Here is a 27,213-nt window from a genome sequence, read left to right on the forward strand (position 1 = left end):
CCCCCCCACTTGTTAGCTATATTGTATCTCCTGTGGAGAAATGTCCTACTGGTCTTCCATCCGTCTTTAATTGGATCATTTGTATTTTTTCTTTTATTGTTGAGAATTAAATATAATAATTCTTTATACATTCTAGAGTTAGGTCTCTCTCCTCAGCTGCTAAAAACATTCAAAATTCCCTACTTGAAAGACATTCTTGTTTGACTTCTTAAGTTACTGTTTCTGTGATCATTCCACAAATACTTTTGGATAACCAAATGATGTACCAGCTCTTGTTCTGGAAATTATGGATACATTATGGATAAATTCAGAACCCCTGAATTCTGGGCCTTACGGGCAGGTGCAGAAGACAGTGAATACATAAGTACATAGAGATTTAATTGTAATGATACTCCTATTTCCTGGGGAATGTGGTAGGGGACATGCGGGAGGACGCTGATTTGGTCTTGGAAGTCAAAGCCCGAGCTCTTGGAGGAAGGCACATCTGAGTTAAGTCCTGATGAATGACTCTGGGCAAGGGTGAATGTTCCAGGCAGAGGTGGCAGTGTACCTGAAGGCCTTGAGGTGCAAAGAACCAAAAGAATCTCAGAGAGTAGGGTACAGAGGAAGAGTAAAGAGTAGCAACTCAGGCTGTAGGTGCAGCAGGACTTTGTGCTAAGTGTTGGTATGGACTTTGACCTCTGTCAGGGCGGGAACTGGGAAGCTGCTGAGATAGCTTTAAGGACAGTAGATTAGAAGAGTGTGAAAGCAAACACAGGGAGCCTTTCAGAAGGCCGCTACTTTGGCCAACATGAGAACTCCTAGTGCCTTGGCAGCAATAGGGGATGAGAAGAGATGGAAGAATTGGGAGACAACAAAGGAGCTGGAATTATTGGAAGGTGATGAGCAATGCAAGTCAATAAGGCAAAGAGAGGTAGTTTAAATAACTCTCAGGTTTTTGGATTATGTAGTAAGATGGTGTGATTCACCAAGACAGAAAATTGGAGTGATGTAGATTTATGGACCAGGACATGGCGTGATGGAATAGCAGATTTGAATTTTCAGTTGACTCTGGAGTGCCTGTGAGCCCTTGCTGATAAAGATGGCGGGAAAGGTCAGGATTGGGGTTCGGAGCCTGAGGAATCACACGGGGTTAGTAGACCTGTCAGTAGCCACTGAAGAAAGCAGAGTTCTGGTGGACCAGCAGGCGTGGGAGGGAGATCGACTTGTACTCGGAATAGTGGGGAATGAGATCAGAGATGGGGAAAGTTTTCCAGAAGACTGTGTCAGAAATAGAAGTATCACCTATGGAACGTTTGCTTTGTCCATAGAGATAGTGGACAAGGGCCCAGAGGGTGTCAAGGAAAACTGTGCCCTTGACAATCAGAAGGACCCTGTCAAGAAATATGGTCTGTTGTTGGGGAGTGACATGACACCATTATGGGGACCAGAAGTTTGGGGTGATGTTTGGAAGCTATTTAAAAGGTCAGCCTGAGAAGATGCAATGAAAGGACGTGTGTGTGTGTGTGTGTGTGTGTGTGTGTGTGTGTGTGTGTAAAGTGCATTCACTGTTGTGCCTTGTGTGCTTTCTTCAGGAGGCTAAGAAGTCCCGCCTGCCGATCCTGATGAAATCAGCCCAGTCATTAGGGCATGCATATCGTTTCCTTGCCACTCAGGAGGTGGTGGCCAAACTTCAGGGCCAGATCATGGAGCTTCAGGGTGAGCTGAAGGAGTGTAAAACACATAATAAGCAGCTTCATCACAAGTTAATTCTGGTGGAGGCCCTGATGGAGGGGAAGCCAGCACCTGACCAAATGCTGCTGAATGGTAAGCATGAGGAAAAACACCTTCTCCGTCATGAGACGAGCAGCCCCACAGAACTGCCTGAAATGTCAGCCTTGTTGTTTAGAACTGCAGTACCTTTGAGTATAAATTTCATGAATTGCAGTGATTAATCTTCACTCTTGACAAATGCACAATGGAGGAACACAATAGGGAAAATGAAGCTGCAGTTTTCTTTCCATTCTGGAGTCTGGATAAATGGTACCTATAGTGCCCTCAGCTCTCTGGGAGCCTTGTGCCCTCCCCAGGAGCTGTATCTGGTGTCCAGCTGGGCAGGCTTTAGTGTCCAGGCTTTGTGGAACCTCAGAACGTGATATTTGAAGTATGCAAGGGAGATTCTCTTGATAGAATTCCCCAGAATGGTAGGCCCCAAACCTATCTTCCTCTAGAAGGGAACCACGTCAGCATCCCCTGTGAATCAGCTACCTCTGCTCTCTAGGGGCCATGTAGATGAGGATACCTTGGGTTGAAACCTGGTGGTGCAGTGGGAATCCAGAGACCTGGGGGGAGGCAATGATATTACCCGCCTATGTCCCACCAAACCTGTGAGAGACTGGAGAACGCAGGGCGCCCTCTTCCAGACGGAGTAGCCACCGCCTTTCAAGGAGCATTCCACATTACCACACCCATGAAAATACCTGTGCTGCTTTGAGTTTCACCTTCTGCTCTAAGTAGGTGGCAGCAGCAGGGTGTTGAGAGCAGCAGCGGTCATCTTCATAAATTGTCCCGTGTGCCAAACACTGTTCTATGCCCTGCAAAGACAGGAGCCCAAAGCAGACAGAAATCTGTGTCCAGATAGTATTTTTATGTATCTGGGAAGACAATAACATATGTTATGTGAGAAAATAGGTGTGGGGAGACGCAAAGCAGAGTGATGGGCAGGGGAGGGAGGGATGATGGCAAGGTTTGCTAATGCACATGATGTGGAGAGGTTTGAACCTCTGTGACAGGTGTCATCTGGATGGAAATGGGAGGCAATGAGCACACTAGTCATCTGGGGAAAAAGGAACAGGGCAAAGGCTCTGATGTGGCTTTGAATATGAGAAGTAGGGTTGATTGGAAGGTGCTGAATCATATGACTGGTATTGAGGGGGCTAAAGGAGAGATGGTGAGGGCAGGGACGGAGGCACCAGGCAGGCCTTTATAGGCCATCCTGTATAAAATCGGACACTGTTGGAGGTTTGAGTAGTAGAGCAACATGGTCTGACATAAGCCTTATAGCAAGAATTGATAGAGTACTGTCTGTGTTTCAAATTCAGCTTTTCGCCTGTTTTTCCTGTTCAAAAGGAAATGTACTCATCACCTGCCTCATATAACTAACTGTAACTCCTCTGTATATCACCTTTACAATAACATTTTAAAACTGTTTTATTGGGACACAGCCGCACTCATGTGGTAGAGATCATATGGCCTGCAAAGCCTAAAGTACTTATTATTTGGATCTTTGAGAAAAGTAGGCTGACTTCCATTTTAAAGGATCGCTTCTAATGTGAACCACTGGAAGGATGGAGTTGTGCACTGAATGGGGAAGATTGCAAGCCAGGTCAGGCCAGGCCAGGCCAGCCTGGGGGTAACGTTAGATGTCTGGTTTTGGATGGTTGAGATGCCTGTTGTCCAGCCTAGTGGAGATACTGGGTAGGTAGTTGGAGATTGGTGAGCCTAGAGTCAAGGAAAGTGATATGGGCTGAGACGGAAACTGAGGAAATGGCAACATACCACTGACACTGAAGCTATGTAGCTCAGAACTCCAGGTAAATGAACTGGGCTCTCCAGAGGTTAGAGGTTGGACTGCAATGGGGCAGCCATCTCAGAAGCTGAGCCAAGAACACTGGCTATGGCAGATATTGTTAGTAACACACATAAGACAAGGACTGAGGATCAGCTTAGCCATTAAGGGAGCTGTTTCAGGTGCCAGACAGAGAGTAGAGGAGAGAAGTTGGAGATCACAAAGACAGACACCTCTGGGGAATTGTACTGTTGTGAGACACAGAGAGTCAGGGCAGTCAGGAGCCAAAATGGCTCTGAGGAATGGTGGCTGTAGCAAGGTTAGGCTGCTGGTAGTGTAGTGTATCAGCTTCAGCTGCAAAATTGGTGTTTCTAGGAAGACAGAATGATGTGAAGGGACAGTGTGGAGCAGCGGGATGTGGCAGGTACGGCCTCTTTGGTGATGCTCTCGGGGAGACAGTCCCCCCAGGAGACAGTTGGGTTCTCCTAAAATGAGGGTCGAGGCCAATGCTTAGAGAGAAGCTTGGCAGTCTTAAAGATGGCCAGTGAAAGGGAGAGTCCTGGAGAGGAGATGGTGTCAGAATAGATCGCTAGGTCACTCAGGGATTGATGGTGACCTTGCAGCCCTGGATTTCTTGTGACAGTCATAAAAGGAGGACTTTGCACTTGTTGAGCCCTACCATACACACTCAGAATCAAATAGATCAAATAGAATCCTCCCAATCCTTCTCCAAAACAATGATTGTCCCCATCTGAAGTTCAGGTAGCACCTTCGAGAGGAAGTGAGCCAATGAGTCATGGTACTAGCTTCCAGGGCCCTGTGTAAACCAGCCTGCCCGTTTTCTAAGCATCGGTGAAGCCTAACCCTAGCATGTGGTACTCTGGTATAAACTCTGTGCACTAGAGCCCAAGATAGCTTCCATTAATTGTAGGTTCTGTCTTGGGTTTCTTGTACTTGAGGTTTCAAACTGAGTTGGCTTTTATCAAAATTGCCTCTACTGTACCTACTGTCAATCTGTTCTTCCGTTCATCTAGGCATCATATTCAGTAAATATTCCCCAAGTAGCTACTGTATCTCCATCTTAGGCACTGGATATAGGAGAGAGAGAGAGAGAGAGAGAGAGAGAGAGAGAGAGAGAGAGCGCGTTCTGGATGGGGGTGGGGGCAGTTCAGCCAACCAAATCAGTACAAAGAGTTAAGAGTGGGGTGGAGGGAGGGACTTCAGAGTGACAGCCCAGGAGGGACCCTAGCACATGTCCAGGCCTGTCATCTGCACTGTGCCCCGCCTCCTCTGCTGGGGAGGCAGGAGGCTGTCTCTGCCGGGTGCTGCCCTGTGGTTGCCAGGAAGACCCCGGGGGCTCCTCTTGCTTGGGAAAGTGGGCACATGTCGATGGAATGGAATTCCTTTTCTCACTCAGTTTTTTGAGAGTCTGGATTTAAACCATTTCAGACAAGCTGCAGTATATTTATGCTTTTTATGTTCTGTTATGGCAGCTCGATAGATTAATTTTATCTTATAAATTGCATTTTGCCTCCCCAGTGTTTTTATTTTCCCTGTTGTATCTTTGTGTTCTTCTCAGATGCTTGGCTAAGTTTCAAGCCTATGGTTTTATTTTTCTTTCTCTTTGCCAGTGCCTGCAGCTCAGCCCCTTGTGGAAGCAGCCTCCCAAGACAGCCCAGGCAAGCACGAAGGAACTAAAAGCTCACCCTCAGCCCAGAGAGACAAGGACCAGCACACCAACCTTGAGACCGGTCAGAACTCAGCTTCTTTGTGTGTCCAACAGCTGCCTGGTGCCAGGCGCTGTGTAGGGTGACATGTCAAAATTCTTAGTAGATCTAACAGCAGCCCTCCTGGGTCAGCATTCCCATTCCCACCTGTCATATGGGGAAGATGAGGATCTAAAGCATGACTGACCAGGGTCACCCAGCTGCTAGGGAGGTAGAAGAGTCAAGGCAAAGTAGGGTACCAGATAGAGCTGATCATTCCATTTGTCTGACCCTTCCAGCAGATAGTGCATGGTTCAGGGGTTCACAATGAAAAGACCCAGTGCCTGCTCTCAAGGGACCTTACACAACCACACAATGAGAACACAGGCACCACAACAACCTGTTAATATCCGGTGTGGAGCAGGCTGTTACCTGCCAGGGAGAATGGGTCAGTCAGGGGAAAAGCCTCCTGCTGAGCCCAGATTGGTGGGCTTTGCAGCTAGGTCATTGGGGATGGCACAGAGAGCTGTGAGTGAGGCTGCAGACAAGTTGTATCCCGTCCTTTTTTAATCATGAAGTATTATTAGCACACAGATACACACAAAGGATAATGGAGCAACTACCATATTCCTATTCAGCCAAAATGAGCAAGGGTTTACTCTTTTTTTTTTTAACCCTAGATCTCTTTCCCTTCATTAAAAATATAGCTGTTGTTCTGAATTTAATTCACATGAGACATCTTGGTCATCAGGAATCCTAAATCTGCTGTGGAGTGGTCGAGGGAACACGAGTCTCTGGGGAAAGACCTGGCTAAGCGCCTTGGTCCCACTAGTGGGGCCTTTCTGAGGCCTAGAAGTGTGGTGACCACATGATTTTGGGTGTTCTGGGCTTGAGGAGAAAGTTACTATATCAGGGACCAAAACATTTTTTAGCTGAGTTGTGGAAAGTTCTAGAACTACTTTTCTTTTCTTTTTTTTTTTTGCTTTTTAGCTGAGATGTGGAAAGTTCTAAGTATTGGAGTTTGAAACCACCTACCCTGTGCTTGTTAAGTGGTTGCTCTAGCACTGAGCCCTTTCTTGGGCTGGTTATGTTCTGAGGTGGGGGTCTCACTTCCTGCTCAGGGAATGCTCCTGGACTGCCATCCACCTATTTCAATTTTCCATGAAGCAAGGATGATAGGTGTGCAACCATGTTCAGTTGTTGGTCAAGAAGGGGTCTCATGATTGTTTTCCATTTTTTTTCTGTATTAACTTTAAGTAGTTGTACAAAAGGATTTTAATTCAGTATGTTAGTTTATAAGTACAATGCATCTTGAACTTTTCTTGCGGGACAGGGCTGACCTTTCTGTCTCAGCCTCTTATATAGCTGGGATTGCAGGAGTGAGGAGAGCTAGTGTTATCTGGCTTGAACTTAGGTCCTGGGCACTGTCCTTGAGCCTCTTTGTGCTCAAGGCTAGCACTCTACCCCTTGAGCCACAGTGCTACTTCTGATTTTTGAATGGTTAATTGGAGGACTTTTCTACCTGGCTTCGAACCGTGAACCTCATATGTCAGCCTCTTGAGTAGCTAGGATTACAAGCATGAGCCACCAGTCCTGTTAGTTTCCTATTCTTTTTAAGTACCTCTGTATCACAGAGCTGCTCTCATCTTTCTGAGTGTGCATCCAGAACTTGGCATGTGTGTTGCCAAGTTGCTGTCTAGCTGAATCTTTATTCTGTAGATCCCTACATAAGCTTTACTTTTCCTGAGGTCACTCCTGAGTTCCCCAGGATTCGAGGTCTCCTCCTTTTAGCCCCATATTATACCTTATTATTCAGTTAAGTTACTCAGTACTACCTACTCTGGGCTGGGTACTGGGGGTGACTCCACTGCTATCATATCTCCAGGAGCCCCTTGGTAGCTACTAAGTGAATGAGGGAGCTCACACAGGCATTACTGTTCTTCCTGTTGAGGGTCTTCCATTGTGGGACAGGGGCCAGGATGCTATAGCATTTGGAGTGTCAGAGGTAAGCACCCAGGCTGTATGGTTTTTTTTGGGGGGGGGACAGCGGGTAGGGACACATTAACTGTGTAAGAGAGATTCACTGTGACATTTCCAATGCATGTTTATTTACCATGTATATTCCAATCAATCCTACCCCTTGATCACCCTCTCTTCTACCTCTCCTCCCTTCCTAAAACAATTTGAGCAGGTTCCGTGGTACTTCAACCATATTCATCCTCTTTCATCCTCGTGTGCACCCAGGCTTGGTGAAGGGCTCTGCTGCTACTCATCCTGAGCCTTTGGCAGATTCTCTGGCTCTCAAGCATTGGCTTTCCCTTTTCTGAAGTGGAGATTGTGGCATTGCCTCACTGGACAGTAAATGAACAACTCTGGTGAGGTGCTAGGTGCGTGGATCAGGTCCTGGAATGTGATCATAGATCCAGAGGTCCCCATGCGCTGGCAGCCTGTGACCCTACAACCCTGCCTTCTCCCACACCTTCTACACAATGCTATTGAGCGGAACAGAGGAAGCAGCTCCTTCAGACCTTTATCAAAGCCTGCGGAGCAGAGAATGCTAGCAAGGAGATTTGTTGTATTCTTGCCTTGGTGCCTGAGTCAATTCCTTGCCCCTGCTAAGTTATAAGTTTCTGTAGGGAACTTTGAGGACACTTCTGAAGTCAGAGCTACTAAGTATCAAGTGGTAGGCCAATATGCTTTTCACATCCTTAGGAGCAGAGTTTACAGTGGAGCCTATCCCCTCCCAGGCACTTGGGGTCGGTGGGGCGAAACATCAGAGTGACTGCAGTCACTTGTCTTTGCCTCATGGGTACCTAATGGAAGTTACCAGAACTGATCTTTAGTGAATACTGCTTCTTCCATGATCTACAGATGAAATTCCACTATAATAAGGTTGTCGCTAAAGCAGTTTTCTTATTTTGTGGACAGCTTAGTGGAACAAAGGGAACAAAGCCTTGTTGGGAAATCTTCCCCCTTGTACTTCTTCTCTCTCATACTCTTTCACCTGGAAGCCTTTACCAAGTGCCTTCTTTATCACGGGCTCAACACCGGACACCGGGGCAGCAGGTGAAGGGTGACCTGGTTTCTACTCTCAAGGACCACACAGACCAGTGAGCCTGACAGGTTGCTTCCTCGGGAACGTCTCCTTTAGGCCATGTAGTAGCTAAAACTGACTTTGCGATGTTTGCCCTGTGAACAGAGGGACAAGAGTGGATAAGGACTGGGTTTGTGAAATAGAAATCGAACTATGCCTATGCTTGTGTTTTCTCTCTGAGAGACCTCCAGGTCCTCTGGTCCAGCCACGCTGTCTTTTCCTGGGCCAATGAGGAGTGTCTTCTCCCATCTTTTTGTGGCTTGAAACGAAAAAGCAGAGCTTTGATGAGCATTCTCCTGCCGCTCGTCCTAGGCCATGGGGAGCGCTCCTGCTCCAGAAGCCTTGACCTTCTGTCAAATGGGGATTCTGATGATGCCTCACTGGGTTGCTGTACACCAACGACATTGGTGGGGTGCTGTGGAAAAGACACAGCAGCAGACATTGTTCCGCATGGTCCCCACAAGTGAGCAAGTAAGCCCAGCCTCACAGCCTGACAGTGGTCATTCACTATAAGGAGTCTCATCTGCCTAACTGAGGTCATGCAGCTACTAAGTGGCAGAGCCAGTGTTGGAAGCTGGGGATGTTACCTTTTAAATCTAGTGTTTTCCTACTATACATACTAGGCTGCCTCTTAAATATTCAATCACCTCCTTATGTGGAGCTGAGCTTTCCCTGGGTAGCGGCAGTTAAGGACGGAAGCTGTGGAGTCAAGCCTCATTGTCACCATATTAAGCATCTTTCCTCATTTCCATGCAGGGTCAGCTGAGGCTCAGGTTAGCAAGTTATTTGCTTAAGTCTGCAGCCAGCAAGTGGCAGGGCTAGGTGTGACCTGTTGCTCTTTGGTCCAAAGCTCTATACTCTTGCTGTGCTGTCTGTCTCCCATACAAGCTGGCTGCATCTCTGAGGACCGAGGCTTGACTTAAGGAAAGGTGAACAGAATGGGAGTCAGTGAGTCAGCTAATGAAGAGGACACGATGGCATGTAGATGGGGAAATGGGAGGCCCTCCTGTTGAGGGTGTGTGGAATGCTTGCTCTTCAATGCTCTGTCATAAGCCTTCTGTGTTTCTCAGAGCATCACTGACTTCTGATCTGTGCTGGCACAAATGTGTTCTAGGCACTGAGGACATGAGGATGGAAGGCTACATCCCTGCTCTAAAAGGACTTGCAGTCTGGTGCTTGGGAGAGGCATCCATGTAATTAATTGCTGCTGTGTCAACTGCAGCCCCTCCAGTAGCATCAGGCATGCAGTGTGTGGGGTGTGTTAATGTGTCTGTAACATGCTATGGGAGCACAGAGGGGAGGGACTTGCATAGTTTGGGAGTGGACCCCTAGAAGGAGGAGAATTAGATCTAGATGTTGAAGGATGAGTAGGAGTTCAAAGAGTGGGATAGAATAGAGGGCCTAAGATATTCTAGGCAGAAGGTACAGTTCCTATGAAGGCATGAAGCTACATGGTATTTGTAGATGTCCTAGGAACTCCCCATGGATGGTGCCAGAATGCTTCTGGATAGGTCCTTGGAATCAGATTATGGTGGATCGCAAGTTGAAAGTGGGGATAATTGGTGATTTTTAGATGTGTAGCTGGTTTATGATTGTTAAATTCACTCATGAGGACATTCGTTCTGAGAAAAACCATGTATTGAGAGGCAAGATGGTGTATTAATCAGCTTTCTGTTGTTGTGACAAAGGACCTGGGAGAATCAACTTAAAAGAAAGAAAGCTTTATTTTGGTTTCAGACATTTCAGGTCATGGCTACCTGGTTCTGGTTTTGGACCTGTAATCAGGCAGAATGTCGTGGTAGGGAGTGTGTGGTGCAGTAAAATGATTCACCTCATGGTGGCCAGGATGCAAAGAGGGGTGGCAAGGTCCCATATCACCTTTAAGGGCATGTCCCCAGTGGCCTCACTTTCTCCCACTAGTCCCTGTCTCTGAGAGAGTCCACCCATTCCAGTACACAGCAGGCGAACACCCAGTCTTCAAAACATGGTCCTGTGGGGAACATACGAGATCCAAACAATCCACAGCGGACGGTACACTGGAGAGCATTGACTGGGCGGTGGCTGAGACAAAGGCTGGGAGACACTGATAATCAATATATTTGATTTTGCAGATTCTGAAATTTATTCACCTGATGACCTGGCTGTGTTGCCAACACATAAAGAGAACTCTGAAGATTTTCTGGACCCAACTTCTGCAGCCACTTGCTTGGATTCGAAGAGTCAGCTTTCTGTTAAAGTCAGTGTGTCTGAGTCTGATCCATCTGGGGACCTCGACATTTCACATGACACAGAATACTTAAAACAGAAAATCTGTGACTTGGAAACTGAGCTGGAGGGCTACCGGAATTTCCTGTTTCAGCTTCAAAAGCACTCTCAATGCAGCGAGGCCATTATCACGGTTCTGTGTGGGACAGAAGGGGCCCAAGATGGCTTGAACAAACCCAAGGGCAGTACTGATGAAGAAGAGATGACCTTTTCAAGTTTGCACCAAGTACGATACGTGAAACACATGAAAATCCTCCGCCCACTCACCCCCGAGATGATTGATAGCAGGATGTTAGAAAGCCTCAGACAACAGCTGGTGCAGCAGGAGTATGAGCTGCAGAAGGAGCAGAATTTGAACTTGGAACTTTTCAGTGAAATCCATAACCTGCAGAATAAGTTCCGAGATCTTTCACCTGCCAGGTACCTTCTACCTCTAGCTGCTTCCCCTGTTTAAGCCTGCAGTCCTGTTGGGTTGCTGCTAGCCTGGAACCTGAGAGCTGGGAGAGCATGATGCTCTGTGGTAGCAGAGTGTCCTGGAAAGGGATTTGGCCTATGGTTAAGAAGCCAGGCCCCGTGGGGAAGTGAAATGTGATGCTACAAAACACGTGCTGCACACATGAGCCTCAGCTAGGAGTAGTTTGTCCTCTCAAACTGGCAGGCAGGTTTTGTCCTCCTTAGGTTGGGGACTAGGGGAAAGGTTTTATACCAGTCACTTGGTGAATTACAGTGCTTTCGCTGAGCTGCGGGGCTTGTTCTCACTCTGCTAGTGGCTTTTGTCTCCCTGTGGCACTAAACTGATGTCCTAGGCAGGTTGGGAGGCATATTAATGTTTTTCATATCTTTACCCTTTAAGGTCATCTTAGAGAAATAAGCTTGTGTCGAAAGAGCAGAATTCTTAGGTCATGAAGATAATGTTTTATGGTTATAAATATGTACAGTTTTGCCTCATGAGATATGGCAAAAACCACGATCATTTAGAAAGTTGACCTTCATCCGTCACTAATTTGAGACAACATATTGTTCTGAGTTGTCAGCAGCCAGAGTGAATTTTTCAAGACTTCCCAAGCAGCGATAGTAAAGGAAGCTTGTGTTCACGGAGGAGCTGTTATGTTAGCCCCTGGTTTAAGAACATTTCTTTTCCTTTTCTTCTTCCCCTCTTTTTCCCTTCTCCTCTGTCTTCCCGTATCCCTCTTCTTCCTTCTGTCCTCCTCCTTTCTTCTTGCCCTGTATACCAGGCTGTCCTCAAACTCAAAGATCCTCCTCCCTCCCCAGCCTCCTGAGTGCTGGAATGACAGGTGAGCACCACCATGCCCATCAAGAAACTGTCCTTACTTGATCCTAACAAGCACCTGGTAGACTAGAAAACGAATCCTTACTCAGGTTGCTGTGCCCTGTCTGTGAATGTTCACAGAGCTGTAAGAGATACTGATCGGGTTCATGGCACAATATCCCCCTCCCCTCAATAACCAACTTTCTCCTCTTCCATGGAGTCAGTCCCCACCTCCTACGCCAGTGCTACATGATCTGCACGCTCATTCTCGGCACTGAAGGTGCTTGCCTGGCCCTCATGCTGTTGTTTGTGAAAGGGGGAACTTGAAGAACAGGTGTCCACCTGGCCACTCTCCCTCAGCTTGCGTTTGTCTCGGTGCCTGCTACGCTTATGGGCCCATGTAGGGAAAAGTATGGAAAGACAGTGAGGAGCTGTAGGAGCTTTAAAGTCAGTTTGTGAACCCTAAACCTTCACCTAATTACCTTGACAACCAGTTTACTTTCCTATAGAAGTGGGCATTCATTCATTTGTTGATGTTAGGAGGGTAGACAATTTTATGCCATTTACTTCATGTCCTGGCCCTGGACATGAAGTAAATGGCTACAAATTCTGTTCCTCACTGGCCAGTCCCCTTTCCCTGCCTTACTCTTTCTTCTTATACTTCGTGAGAATTTTTGAGGGTCTCTGCCCCTGGAGCACGTGTTCCTACAATTCAAAATAGTGTTTTTGAAGAATGTATGGAAACTAATTGTTCTCTTGCGTCCTTGCCAATCTAGGCTTTAATTGGGGGCTTTATAAGGTTAAAAATATTGCAGAAGAATATCTGTTCTAACATTCGCTGGCTGTTTGAACTCAAAGAGGGAGTGACCTTGTACAGTTTCAATTTTTCTAAAAGTATATATACTTGTACAGCTGCAGGCTTTAAAAAAAATCGTGCTCTGTCATTTTTCCAATTAGTGTTAAGGTCACAAAAATTCAATTCTAAAATGGCACAAGCATTTTCTTTCCCCTCCTTTTATCAGATATGATTCATTAGTTCAGTCCCAAGCCAGGGAGCTCTCCCTTCAGCGGCAGCAGATTAAGGATAGCCATGACATCTGTGTCATTTACCGTCAACACATGAGCACCATGATCAAGGCGTTTGAGGAGCTGCTGCAGGCTAGCGACGTGGATGCCTGTGTGGCCGAGGGCTTCCAGGAGCAGCTGAATCAGTGCGCCGAGCTGCTGCAGCGGCTGGAGAAGCTTCTCCTCCACGGTGAGTTGGGGGAAGAGCCCTAGACATGCCAGTGTTGAGTGCTTGGCCTTGGTTGGAGGTCTTTGGACCTCTTGCACATTGCGCCTCTGCCAGGCAGAGGCAACTACAGAGCCATACTCGCTGCTGCCTCCACCCTGTGCCCCTGGCCTGCAGTTTCCAAGCTGGGGCCTATTGGGGCGGGGGGTAGTAGAGGCACAGTATTAAAGCCAGCCAGGAAAAGTCACTTGTTCTTCCAAATTTGTGAGTAGATCTATGTGTGTGTGTGTGTGTGTGTGTGTGTGTGTGTGTATGTGTCTGTGTGCGCGTGCACGTGTGCACATGCATGTGTGTATAAACTCGTGTTTTGAATGTTGACAACAAAAAAAATCTCATACAAGCAAAACTTACATATCAGTGTAAAAATACATTCAGGAGTTAGAAGTAGCCAGAAGAAGGATGAGAAACAACAACAACAAACTTTTACTCTGTAGCAGGTATTTAAATAATGTTATTGCACTAAATTTTTAAAAGATTTTCAAGACTATAACAAAGAGCTTCATCAGTGGTTAGCATTTTGCTCTTTTATCATTCTGTCTTTTTTCTCTCTATGCACATCATCATCATCATCATCATCATCATCATCATCATCATCATCATCTTTCTGAGCCCCTTAGAGGGTGGACTGATCATATCTTATCCCTTTTCCCCTAGCTACTTTGGTTTGTAGTTCTTCAAATCCAAGACATTCTCTTTTATACCCATGGTACCAACACCCAAGTCAGAAGCAGTGCTATCTAGTTTACTGTTACATATAGTTTAAATTCAGATATTTTTATCATCAATTCAGTCCTATCTTCAGGACAGTTTTATTCCTGATCCGCCATCTAGTACCCATGTTACTTTTTAAATTTGATTTTTATTTTACTGGTGCTTGGGGTAGAACCCAGGGCCCGGCAATTGCTAGGCAAATGCTCTACCACTGAGCCACATGAGGCCCAGCTGCAGCCAGACCTCCTCCTCTACACAGAGCGCTCCCCTTACCTTCCGTTGTTGTATCTCCTTGATTTCCTTTATTCTGGAGTCCTTCCTCCCCCTTTGTCTTTCATGATATTAACATACTTACTAAGTCCACACTCTCCCCCACTCTGAAATTACCTGTTATTCCTTTGGATTAGATTAGATTAGGCACTTGTGGGGCAGTGCTATGGGATGGTTTTGTTGTCAGGATATCATATTGAGGAGGCTCACAGTATCAGCCTGTCCTACTTGCAGTGATGCTAGCTGTGATGGCTAAGGTGTTGCCTGTCAGGTTTCTCTGTGTAAATTATATTTCCCTGTGTAGCTAATCAATTATTAGCGGGGGAACTTTTTAATTCGGTAAATCGTGTACTCCTCTCCACACTTTACCATCCATTGATGATTCTTGCTTGTCACATGTCACTGTGGTTTTCTCCTAACACCCGCCATTTCTCTCTTCATTACTAACGGGCAGCTAGTAGAGGATGCATCCTACCCCAACTATTATTTAAAATTTGTTATTGTCAATATAGCCCTGCAGGTTATTTTGTTCAATGAATATTTTCCATCCTGTCATTCATACGGATGTTGAAATTGCTTCAGACTCAGTAAGTCATCACCCTTCTCCCGTCTCCCATCTTTTTAGGAGTGCTTACAAATTTTGAAGTTCTTGGACTCTCCTTCTCCAAGTCATTATTTTACTCTGCTTTCTTCTCACTCATCTTTTCTAAATAAAGTAGTTTTCATCTTATTTTTTTGTACGTTTTTTATTGTAAAAATACTGTACAGAAGGGTTGCAGTTACATGAGCAAGGTAATGAGTATGTTTCCTATCGAGCATTGTTGTCTCCCCCTTTGTTTTTCCCCTACCATCCCTTCCCTTTCCCCACCCCCACAGCTTACCCCCCTCCCCAGCGCGTCCCCCCTTTCAGCATAGTGTCTTGTACATCTCATTGTTATAGTAGGTCAACCTGTAGCCCTGTTTCAGCATTTTGTTTTTTTCCCTTCCCCTCCCTGAATTAGAGAAGTGTATATACAAGATGCAGGGAAATACGGGGTGGTCATTAGCTCTGTATCTTCCAGGCCCAGGGCAGTTCCCTCTGTCTCTTTTCTTCCGTCATTCCCTACCCTGACCCTGACTGTTAGAGGCTTGATGGACACCGCCTCTGGCACCACCAGCCCCTCCCTCACCCCACATCCTTGATTTGTTTTTTAGTCAACTGACTTTGACAAGTCCAAGGACACCCCATTTCCACTTTCCTGTGGGTCCAGAGATAGGAGCAGCTCAGGTATAGGAGACCACACAAATGTAGAGTTTTATTTTCTTCTGCAAAAGGCAGAAAAGGCCCAGGGCCCTCTTCACTTCATAGAGAATGAATGGTTAAGTGGAGCTGAGTAAAGAGATCTGGCTCTTGATTTATGGAGTGAGATTTTCATACAGTAGTTATATATTTGAGACAGTTGAATGGCCCAAGTTCTTAACGTTTTAAACACAGACTTTAAAAAATCAGTGTAAGACATCCCATGTTTACTGTGGAGTAACAGATAAGCAAATATAATTGTATCATTTACATAGTAATGCTTGAACACCCCCTGGAGTGTGTATGCTCAGACTTTAAAATACCTATGTGTTTGTTTTTTTTTTAAGGAAAGAGAACTATGTGTAACTTCCTTTGTTCAATTGTAGATAATATTAATATGCATTTGAATGCTTACTGGTTCAAAGCATTCTTTTATGTTATGTATCATCACTTTTTGGCCATTCTCTACTGGATGGACTTGTAGTTTGGGCTTTTATAAAGAACATGCTATAGGAATCTTTGTGTGTACATCTTTGCTATTTTTTTTCATAGTATTTAATTGGTAGAATGGATGATTCTGTGGTTTCTTAGTGATTGTAAGGGGTAGAGTAGGGCTGAGATTCCTCCGTCAGTTAAACTAGGGCTTTTCTAGGGGTTTGGAACTCTGTAGGACTTTGAGTATGTGCATTTTTCTGGGTGTCAGGGCCCATAACCTCCAGATTCCTTAAGACGGCTAAGACTCAGAGAGGATGAGGAACTGGTGTTGCACAGGTTTTCCATGTACTCATTCACATTGCGTCCCCAGGCAGTTGCCTAATGAGAAAGGCATTATTTTGTCTTGGGATAACTTGGCATAATGTCCTAGGGTGAGCTCAGGTAGACGGCGAGACAGACTCTCAGTGAGCTCCATGGTGCCAGAGTTTGGCATGAGGAGAAAAGACAGTTGACACTCCCTTGTTGACAGAAATAAGCCCCGAAACGTTCTTTCCTTCTCAAGGAAATTTATAGTGTTCCTTTTCTAGAAACATTGATAATGAAAATGTTGGAGGAAATGAAGGCTGGCTTTCACTGAGTATTTGCTATGTGCCAGGCATTGTTTTCAAGCGACTAGGAAATATTAGGTTTTACCCTTATTTCATATGAGGAAAACAGAGGTGAATTCACTTACTCAAGGTCACACAGGAAGCGTCAGGATCTGAATGGAGCCTAGGAAGTTTCCTCCCATAGACTGGCCTTCTAACCACCATATGACCGTCGCATCATGCCCTATTCAGTTGGTACACTGACCAAAGGTTTCTGAGACCCAAGCATGGCACACTGTTCAGTCCCTTTCCTGATAAGGTCATCTTCTACTTGTAGAAAACTTGCCAGCCCCACTTAAGATTGTATTGGTCGCCCTGAGTGGAAGCAAGAGCTGGTTCTTCTTCACCTCTAGGTTATTTGTAGCTTACTCATGGTCTTCGTGTCTGGCCTTGAGATGGAAGCACCCACAGGGTGGTTAGATGGGAAGGCCTTTCGAATCAGAGACCCCAGTATTACCCATTAAGGGTTGTATTTACTCTGCGGGTATAGTGGTTCCTATCTTAACAGAATTGTTTTAAGGCTCACAGGAGACTGTGTCCCTGTTAAAGTGTTTGTGTTCTTACTGGCAAAATAATGGGAGCTCAAGAGGTAATCACAATGATAGTGAAGTATGTTAGAGTAGTGGTCCAGGCTATCAGATCAGATGGAGGATTTTCACGCCTTATTACCCTAGAATCTACCTTCATTAGGCCCCTTAGCTTCTTTTTACCTTTATGAAGCAGTCCTTCCTGCCTCAGATATTCAATTGATCAAAGGTTTCTGAGGCCCAAGCATGGGACACTGCTCCAAAGAAGGCACAGTGTTACATGCCTATAATCCCAGCACTTGGGAGGCTGAAGCAGGAGGACTGTGAGTTAGAGGCCAGCCTGGTTATACAGCAAGACTGTGTCTCAAAACAGAGATTCAGCTCTGTTCTACCATCTCAAAAATTTCCTCGTCCCTAGGCTGGATTACGCTTGTCACCTCTGTATTGCCTCCCACAGTGAACGCATTGAGCAGGAAGCTGTCATTCATCCCTGTGTTCTCCATGGCTAGCCAGGCACCTGGGAGGAGCCCTGCACATATTCATTACCAGCTCCTAGGGGGCCAGGAAGGAAACATGGACGGGGGGCGGGGGCTGCAGAGATGTCGGGCTATGGGATTTGAGCTGAGCCTGAGGGATCCATGGGTTTTGAGCTGAGAAGCTCTACTTCAGAGGAAGCTTCTGACATGTCTGCAGCGGACAAGAATGGATCAGAGGAGGCTGAAGGTGGATGCCCCCGTCACAAGTCCCCCCTGCATAGCAGAGGGCATGGCGACATGTTTTTTATTTGAAAAGGTGAAGTCACTCCACTGCCACAGCTACAAAGCTTTAGGAAGAGCAACAAAATTTGCCAGAGAGCAGCATTTTCCTGACCTGCATTCTAAGCTTTTAGAACAGCCCGACAGATGGTACCCTGTCACCTGTGCGGAGGCGCTCCACCAAGACGTTCAGCACATCAGTGTGATGATCTCCCTGTGAATCCCACAGTAACCATTTGTCACTTAGTCTTAAAAGAACCCTGTTGTGGTTGGGAAATGCATAGCATACAGTTGTTGTTGAGTTACTGCAAGCTCCCCAGGGGTCTTCATAGGAAGAGGGGGAGCTCATGCTGCGAGTGACGTCGGGGCACTTCTGTGGTTCTGGATTTTTTTTTTTTTTTGATGGAGAAGAGAGAGGCCTTTGATGGTTTTGGTGTGGAGACTCAGGATGCAGACTCAGGCTGCTTGAAGCCTGCCCCAAAACAAGGTTACCTTCTGATTGAGATCTACTCCTGAAGCCCAGGGATGCCTGGGCAGCAGGATGTCAACTTGCTGCTGGCCTGGTGGTCCCCTTGCAACCCTCGAGGCTGCGCTGGGGTGGGGGCCCATCCTCAGCAACTGTCAGGTTGAGTCATCAGCTGAGCACTGCTAGGCGGCCCAGTTCAGGCAGCGATGGAAAGTGGGATGGAGCTGCTCCTGTAGCAGCCTCTTGTCTCCATCCAATAAAGATAGTCTTAAACTCTAGGACTTTTCATCAAGATCTTAAAATCAGACTCCATCAGATGTGGACTCATTCTTGAGAAGGACTTTAGAGGACCAAAAGGTGGAAACGTGAGAGCACCCACTGTGGTAGCGGGGCTCCCAGCATCTGCCTGCCTTCCAGGAAAGCGTACCCCCATACTGGCTTGGCCAGGAGATGACCAGGAGGATCCAGGGCCTGACTTGTGATTGCACAAGCTGTCAGATACCTCAGTGCCGCTTGTTTAACTGGCAACATGAGAGCCCCTAGACCTGTACTTCTGTGCTGAAGGAGAGAGTGGCACTCAGGGCAGGGTGCTGATTCTTCCCTGGTGGTGGCGTTGCCCTGCTTTCAGGGCTTTGTTATTTTGTGCTGGCTTTGGGTGCCCAGGTAGCAGCGTGGCAGCCTGGCGGGGTGGACAAATTGCCTAGTGTGCCATGCCAGCTTCCATGTGACTTGTGGGCCAAAGCATGAGACACCACGCTGGTATGCACATTCCGGCCGTCCTCTCCCCACACCATGGTGTTGGAGAACTTTTTCCTTTTAGGAGCCGTTTTGAAAATTGGTATGTGGGTGCAGTTTAATTATAGTCACATTTTTTAAGTGCAGCTATAGAGGGCTTTTTTTTTTTTCCTTTTCTTTAGCCATGCGTCAGTTTCTTCAAAGAGCTCATCCTGGCCTGCAATTTCCAGAGTTCTGAAGTATTTTTAAAATAAAGTTGTTAGTCTCTTTGAAATCTGGGCTCTTGCTTCCTTTCAAACAGCAAATGATGACACGCAGGAATAGAGCAGCGCATCTTTTGCCCAACAACGTTCTGAGCTTTATCTTGTTTCCTTTTGTCTTTTTTTTATGTTTTATTTCAGGCCTTTCCTCTCCTGTGGACAGTGGCTTTTTCAACTGCACCCAGATACTGTTTTCCCTAGTAATCTCATTTCTGAGTCTTTCTTAAGGGAAGAATTCAAATGCAGATAAAGCTGTATGCACAACAATGTTTGCTTCGTTTATTAAAATAAAAATTTGGAGATGACCTAAATGCTGCACAAGGAACTTCAAAGACTGCCGGTACCTGTGCACCTGCAGTGGAATATTAGTGTGGTCATTAAAAGTGTTGTCTAAAGCAAACTTTGTAAGAGAAATTGCTCACACTACAAGGTGAAAAAATGAAGTCCCTGCAGCATCCTCTCTGCCCACGTGCGTAGGAGGCAGTCTAGCAATGTGCCTTCAGGGGGCGCCAGGAAGACAAGACATTTGGCAATATTCAGTTACCTGTTTCCCATAATAAACAGCAGATACTCTGTTAGCATCAGAGTTTTCGAGAAGGAACAGAACTGTACCCAGTGATGCTATTGTGATCCTTTTCTGGGTCCAGTGCTGTCACCTGGGGACTAGTGCCTGACCATTCCAACATCTGAGCCATGCTCCTAGTAATCCCATTTCCAATATCTGGCGTTTATTGTAAAGACTGTTTAAACAAATGGAGCAGTGTGTGAGCAAGAACACTTTTTGTGTTCAATAATAATAAATAAATAAATGTTATCCTTCTTTCTTGATGCTATTTCTGCTTCCAGGCAAATCAGCTGGAGTGGAACTGGGTTCCCAGAATGAACTGATGGAGAGGTGAGTATGTCATGTTTATTAAGAAAACTTTCTAGGACTTTGTGGTTTGGTTTGCCTGCCAGCTTCTTTAGTGTTCTGATCTCTCTCATTCTGTCAACCTTCTTTTTTTTTGCAAATAAGCCATAAATACCTATAGAACCGACAGTAGCCGTACAAAGCCAGGAGTCCCCATGCTGAGTGTCCCATGCTGGGTGTCCTGCAGCCTTCACTTCTTAGTTCTGGGTGACTCATGATTGGAACCAGATGACAGATTGCTTCTGGTTGGCTCCTAGGTGTCTGCAGTACAAAACCGCCATACTCTTTAACTTGATGTTTGAGCCCTTCTTAGGCTGACCTATCTTTTCCCCTCTTCTCCCTTGGCTTCTTTCCCTTCCCATCATGCACCCCACCCCATGCTGCAGTCATGCCTGGTTCTTGTTCTTCAGGTTAAGCCTGTGCACTAGGCACCCTGAGTCCTTGCTCACAAGGTCAAACTTCATTTCTCAGTCTGTTGGGATGGAAATGAACCTGGCACTCCTCCACATCCCAGGATCAGTTATTCCTGTAGTAGATGTTGGCACATAACAACGTGGTAGCAACTCTCTATATGACATTACTACTTCCTGCATTCATCCCTTGATTCCCAGAATCCTCAAAAGAAGACAAGAGTTGGCTAGCATTCACTAATGTTGCATGTCAGCTGTACCTTGGTGTTTCACTTTTATTACTTCTGACACTTCAGGGTAAGATTTTAGGGTCTGTTTCAGGATGAGGAGTCTGTGGGTCAGAGTTGCCATTGAGATGCCAAGCTGGGACTTGAACTTGAATCGGTCATACTATAATACCTGTGCACCTAGTGTGACTCTGTGTTGTCTCTGTGGGCCAACACAACATATGAGTTGTATACCTTCTGAGCTTGCTTCAGTGGCCTACTGCACATGCCAAGGTCTTGCCCTCCTCTGTTGACTTGCTAAAGGTTCCGAATGCTATTTATATAGGGGGTACCTGCCTTTAGGGTACATATCTTTAGGGATGTGGTCCTTTGGACTCCTGGGGATAAATAAAGAAATAGCATGAGATTCAGCATCTTAGAGTTTATTGGCATTACAAAGGATGCAAGCATCATGCAGCAGGCAGGCAGGGCGGTACCACAGCTCCCTGGAGGACATTTTAGTCAGAGATTTTTGTGAACTTAAAAGGTCCTTGTCCCTCTGCCAGATGAGCAAAGATTTCTCCCAGTTCTGCATATACTGTTTCTATCCTTGCAGGTCACATCCTGCTTCTGCTGATTGGCAGGTGGAGGAGAGTACAAGGAAGGGCTTCCCTAAGTGGAGGCTGTCTGGAACGCATCCAGACCTGGGGCGAGGGAGACATGGCCCCTGTGAGGAGACTGGCCTAGGAGGGCCCAAGCTGGACAGGCAGACTGGGCCCATTGAGCTGGTCCCCAGAGGACCTGTTAAGAGCCCCACACTATTCTACAGGAAGAAAGGAGCCTTTGAAGGATGTGGCCGAATCTGCCATTATGGAGGCAACTGAGTGTGTTTGGAGACGGGTTCGAGGGAGACATGGAATCTTTTTTTTTTCTTCTTTTTATCTTCAGCCAGTGTGTTATCTCTTTACCTTTTTGGAAGATTTGTTTTTCTTCCATTCCACCCATTTCCGCTCTAACTTAGCCTTCACACGTTGCTCCTGAGCTAATTAAATGGATGCCCTTGGCCCCCACTGCACTTTTGCAAGCCAGCAACAAGCCCAGGCATCCATCACGCTGTCTCGGCTCCGTTGCATCCGGTGTTTACCTGTTAATGAATGCATCGCAGCTTCCGAGTCCTTTGCTCTTGTCTGAGCTCATGAGGAATGAGACTGTAGCCACTGACAAGAAGTAATAGGAAAAAGTGGGAGAGAAAAGAGCTTAAATTAAGGAGCTTATCTATAATGGAGATTCATGTGAGCTTTTCACAGCCTTTGGATTGTTTTTCCTCGTGACTTAGGTGGTCCTTGGGAAATACAGGTTAATAACCAGATGATGGTTGGAAGAATGCTATTTGGGACTTGCTTGGGGACCACACAGGTTTTGAAAGTTTTAAATCCCTAAGGCCACACTGTAGCTGTGGGCTGGACTCCTACATTCTCCCGCAGCCTTGAAGTCAGTAGACCAGAGTCAGATCTGAGCAGTGATACTTAGAAGCTGAGCCAGTGGCTAGTTTGTGTGAGCCTCTGCCTCCCCAAATGTAGAGGAGGCGAGAGCTCCCTTCCTCAGGGGTGTCTGTGAGGACCAAGAAAGGTCCAGATTGCTTAGGATAGAGCAGCACTGGGGCCCGCTGGCCCAGGCCCTCTCCCGGGTTGCTTCGCTGTAAGCCACACTGGAAAGGGGAAGCAGCCTCAGGGATTCTCTGATGGCCTGGCTTGGGGGTTTCAGTGTGGCAAATGACTTCTCTCTCAATTCCAATGGTTAAGGACTGAGGAAGACAACCCAGCCTACCAAGACATTCTCCCCAAATCTCCGGAGCCTCCCGCCTCTCATATATTATCTGATGATGAAATGTCTGAGAAGTCTTTCCTCTCACGGGACCCAAAGCAAGACAGTGAGACCGAGAAGATCTCAGCAGTGTCGAGCCGCTTTCCTCAAGGTGAGTGACGCTTTACTAAGTGTCTTCCACACGGCCAGGTGTGACGCTCGTGTGCTCTCTTGCCTTTGCCTTGGTTGAGCAGAGTGTGGTGTCTGTTCTGTGACAGAAGATCACAGAGAGTCATTTATAACTGGGGAAAGAGTGGTTGACTGGGGAAAAGTCACTTTTTTTTTTTTTATCTCCTTGCTTTCTTTTTTTTTTTTCTTTTGTAGTGCTGAGGGCCTAGGCAAGTGCTTTTCCACTGAGCTAAATCTCCAACCCTCAATGCTGTTTTCTAAATGATGACTTAGTATGAGACTTGCTAGTCCCCATTCTTTTCACAGAGGTAGGGGAGGACTGGACAGAACTGGAGTTGTGTGATTGAGAGTTTGGTTCCCCTCCCTTTGTCCTTCAGCTCGTCCTGAGGCAGGGTCACTGGGACTGAGGCCTCTGTTGCTTTGAGCTCTTCAGATACCCAGAGCCACCCCCATTCCATTCTGTTTATTTTGTATAATTACAAAGTTGATCATTATATGAATCTGCACTTTCCCTTTAGTATTGCTGTTGGGCCATTGGTTCAAGCCCTTTGTCTTGGTCTATTCAGCTTGCTGTGGCTTAGTACCATTGATTAGAGGGGATTACAACAACAGAAATTCATTTTCCAGTTCTGGAGACTCAAAGACCATGACCAGGGTGCCAGGCAGCTTGTTTGGGTTGTAGTGAGGGTCCTTTTTCGGGTAAGAGACTTCTTACAGGTCCATGTGACAAGGAACTAATCCCATTTGGCCTCAGGCCAAAGATCCCTGCTCTTGTGCCATCACACTCAAGCTAAGGCCTCCAACACAGGAGTTTTTTTTTTTTTAATTTTATTTTATTTGTGAACATACTGTACAGAGGGGTTACAATTGCATGGGCAGGATAATGTGTACATTTCTTACCAAGCATTGCAGCCTCCTCCTTTGTTTACCCTTCCCATCCCTTCCCAGCCTCCCCCCTCCCCCCCATCCCAATCCTTCTCCTTCCCCCCTCCCCCCACCCCCTTCTCCCCCCCCACACCGACGTTGTAAAGCTCGTTTTTGACATGACAACTTGTACTTCTCATTGTTGCATCAGGTCCACCTGTATCCTTAAACAACTGGTTTTTCCCCATCTCCTCCACAAGTTATACTGGCATCAAATATAGTGAAAGCAGGGGTTATACTGTGGTGGAGGGACATACAAATCAACAAAGAAATAATCTTATTATAAATGCGTTAGAAACACATGCATGAAAGAAAAAACATTAAAATACATATCTAAGGGTTCATTTTCCTGACATCACATTATCTGACCTTTTCTGCTTGACTCATACATATACTAGATATTGCAAATAAGGGAAACCATGGGACCTATGTTTCTTTGGGCCTGGCTTACTTCACTTAATATAATTTTTTCCAAGTTTTTCCATTTCCTAACAAATGGGGCAATGTCATTCTTTCTGATGGAGGCATAGAATTCCATTGTGTATATATACCACATTTTCTTGATCCATTCATCTACTGAGGGGCATCTGGGTTGGTTCCATATCTTAGCTATGGTACATAATGCTGCAATAAACATAGTTGTGCTGGTAGCTTTAGTGTGGTCTTGTTTGTAAGCATTTGGGTAAATGCCCAAAAGTGGGATTGCTGGGTCATAGGGGAGTTCTATGTGAAGTCTTTTGAGGAACCTCCATACAGCTTTCCAAAGTGGTTGAACAAGTTTACATTCCCACCAACAATGAAGTAAGGTTCCTTTCTGTCCACATCCCCTCCAGCATCTGTTGTTATTAGAGTTCTTGATTTTTGCCGTTCTATCTGGGGTGAGGTGATATCTCAATGTTGTTTTGATTTGCATTTCTTTTATGGCTAGGGATGTTGAACATTTCTTCATGTGTTTATTGGCCATCCTTCTTTCTTCTTCAGAGAAGTTTCTCTTTAAGTCTTTTGCCCACTTATTTATTGGGCAGTTGTTTCTTTGAAGATTTGTTGCTGGGGGATTTAATTTTTTGAGTTCCAAGTATATTTTAGATATGAGACCCTTGTCCGTTGTATGGCTAGTGAAGATCTTCTCCCCATCCGTGGGCATTCTATTGATCTTGCTAGCTATGTCATTTGCCCTGCAGAAGCTCTGCAACTTTATGCAATCCCATTTGTCCAAACTTTCTTTGATTTGTTGTGTTTCCGGGTCTCTATTCAGAAAATTTCAGCCTGAGCCAAGGAGACCTAGGGTTTCTCCTATTCCATCCTGTAATGTTTTCAGAGTGTCTGCTTTGAGTTCAAGGTCTTTGATCCATTTGGAGTTGATTCTGGTGCAGGGTGATATATAAGGATCTAGCTTAAGTTTTCTACATGTAGTTAACCAATTTTGCCAGCACCATTTACTGAAGAGGCTGTCTTTCTTCCATTCTATTGTTTTAGCTCCCTTATCGAAGATTAGATGGCTATAGGTCTGTAGGTTCATTTCTGGGTTTTCAATTCTATTCCATTGGTCCTGAGGTCTGTTCTTATGCCAGTACCAAGCTGTTTTGATTACTATGGCTTTATAGTAGAGTTTGAAATTTGGTATTGATATTCCTCCAGCAGTGTTCTTTCCGTTGAGGAGTGTTTTTGCTATTCGGGGTCTTTTATTGTTCCATATGAATTTTTGGATTGCCTCTTCTATTTCCTTGAAGAATGAGGTTGGAATTTTGATAGGTATTGCGTTGAATTTGTAGATAGCCTTGGGAAGTATTGCCATTTTCACGATGTTAATCTTTCCAATCCAGGAGCATGGGAGGCTTTGCCATTTTTTTAGTTCTGTCCAACACAGGAGTTTTGAGATAGAGCTATTCAGCCCCCAGCACCCATGTCTTCCTCTGGCTGTGGGCTGAGCTGGTGGATCAGATCCCAGGACCTGCCCTTACACCTCCTTCCCTCTGTACCTCTACTTGCCATCTCAGTTCCCTCCTATAGGACTCAGTGATTATATCAGCCAGTCAGGTAGACTTCTCTGGGAAAGAGCAGATCATAAATATTTTGGCTTTGTAGGGATGTGGTCTCTGATGCAGGTGCCCGGCTCTCCTGTTAAAGCACACAGTAGCTACACACAAGGTGTGTATGTGGCCAGCAGTGTTGCAGAGAACCTGAATGTACAGAGAGGTGTGGGCAGTCTTTGGCTCATGGTGTAGAGTGTCAGGCATACACTTTGGACCTCACTTGGTAGTCTGGTCTCTTGTTTATTCCAGAGGTTTTTCTTCCCGCTGGCATCTCCTCACTAAAGGTTCTTATTAATGCTTGATTGTATAGGTCATTATTTTTAAAATTAAAAAAAATTTTGTAAGTAGTTAGACCTTTTTCTTTGAGATGAAAATTTATAAGGAGCCTTCACCCTATGTGGGTTGACCTCTAAGGCTCCTCTAAAGACTGATACACAGCTAAAATATACTTGGAGCCTGCAGTGTGTATTCTTGGGGTGACATGAGGGTCAGCTGGGTCCCTCAGCAGCTAGACTCATAGACTTGGGGTTTCTAGCAATGTCTCTGTGTGATCATTGTGGTTTTCTGAGTATTTGATTTCTCTGTCATTTCTGGCTCTAGTTTTTGTCTTCCTCTAGCTTAAGGTAGATCACAAATTGTTTCCTATCCCTGATGCTACTTCTTTCTGCACAGAATTAGTGTAATGTGGCTCTGTGAGTCCTTTCAAGAGCCCAAAGACGACTCCCACGAGACTTGGTTTAGATGCTGGAGGTTATAAGGAGCTAGAAGCAGAGAGTTGACTACCACATGGTCACCCAGAGGCTGGAAAGGGTAATGTGTGAGATCTTCTCCTCAGCACATCCTGGTCTTATCAGTGCCGCTTTCTTCCTCCTCTAGGTCCCCCTTTTCCTCCTCCACCCTGTGTGCCTCCCCACTGGTTTATATCTCATGGAGAACCATTGAGTCACCTCTTCTAGTTCTGTTCTGCTGGGGCCCATGACTCGGGCTCTCTCTGTTCCTCTGAGAGGACAGTGCTCTTGGGAGCCATCCTAACCTATCCACAGTCTTTGTTTCTCTTCAATCTTTTAGTCTCTGCATGTTTTCCTTTTTGTCATATTTGTGACCTGTGTAAGACATAATTTAGTGCTTGTTCTTTTCTCACTCAACATTATATTGTAAGTTTCCTGACATGTTGGTAGATAGCGTCACTTTTAGTGGCTTTTGCAACAGTCCATTGAATGGCTGAGCTGCAGTTTTCCTTATGTTCCTGTGGCTGAACATTGAAGTCATTTTTAGAATTTCACAATTGTAAACAATGCCGTAGGGAGTGTCTTTGAACTTGAAGCTTTTTCTTTTATTTGGGGGCATGTTTGTAACATGGATTCTGTAAGTGAGAACTACTAGGCAAAAGATACATACTTTAAAAAATAGTTATTTCATAGAGGATTTATGATTTTTAAGGAGTTAGCATTTGTCAGAAGATCTTACTGTAAGGGAGACA

The 27,213-nt window shown here is 45.7% G+C and overlaps 1 protein-coding gene across 7 annotated transcripts in view; it reads left to right on the forward strand.

Annotated features, from left to right (window-relative positions):
* Cdk5rap2 (CDK5 regulatory subunit associated protein 2) overlaps window positions 1-27,213 on the forward strand; it is a 186,205-nt gene that overhangs the window by 130,087 nt on the left and 28,905 nt on the right. For all 7 annotated transcript variants that reach the window (XR_001175598.1, XR_001175597.1, XM_013030170.1 and 4 more), the window contains 6 exons: window positions 1,575-1,806; window positions 5,179-5,298; window positions 10,459-11,032; window positions 12,905-13,137; window positions 20,105-20,153; window positions 22,587-22,759. Coding sequence is in view for 5 of the 7 variants with exons in the window: in XM_013030170.1 (XP_012885624.1) it covers window positions 1,575-1,806; window positions 5,179-5,298; window positions 10,459-11,032; window positions 12,905-13,137; window positions 20,105-20,153; window positions 22,587-22,759 (1,381 nt within the window). In the remaining 2 variants the exon portion in view is untranslated. The remainder of the gene's footprint in view (window positions 1-1,574; window positions 1,807-5,178; window positions 5,299-10,458; window positions 11,033-12,904; window positions 13,138-20,104; window positions 20,154-22,586; window positions 22,760-27,213) is intronic.

Source organism: Dipodomys ordii, unplaced genomic scaffold (assembly GCF_000151885.1).
Source record: "Dipodomys ordii isolate 6190 unplaced genomic scaffold, Dord_2.0 Scaffold127, whole genome shotgun sequence".
NCBI classification, from domain to species: Eukaryota; Metazoa; Chordata; class Mammalia; order Rodentia; family Heteromyidae; genus Dipodomys; species Dipodomys ordii.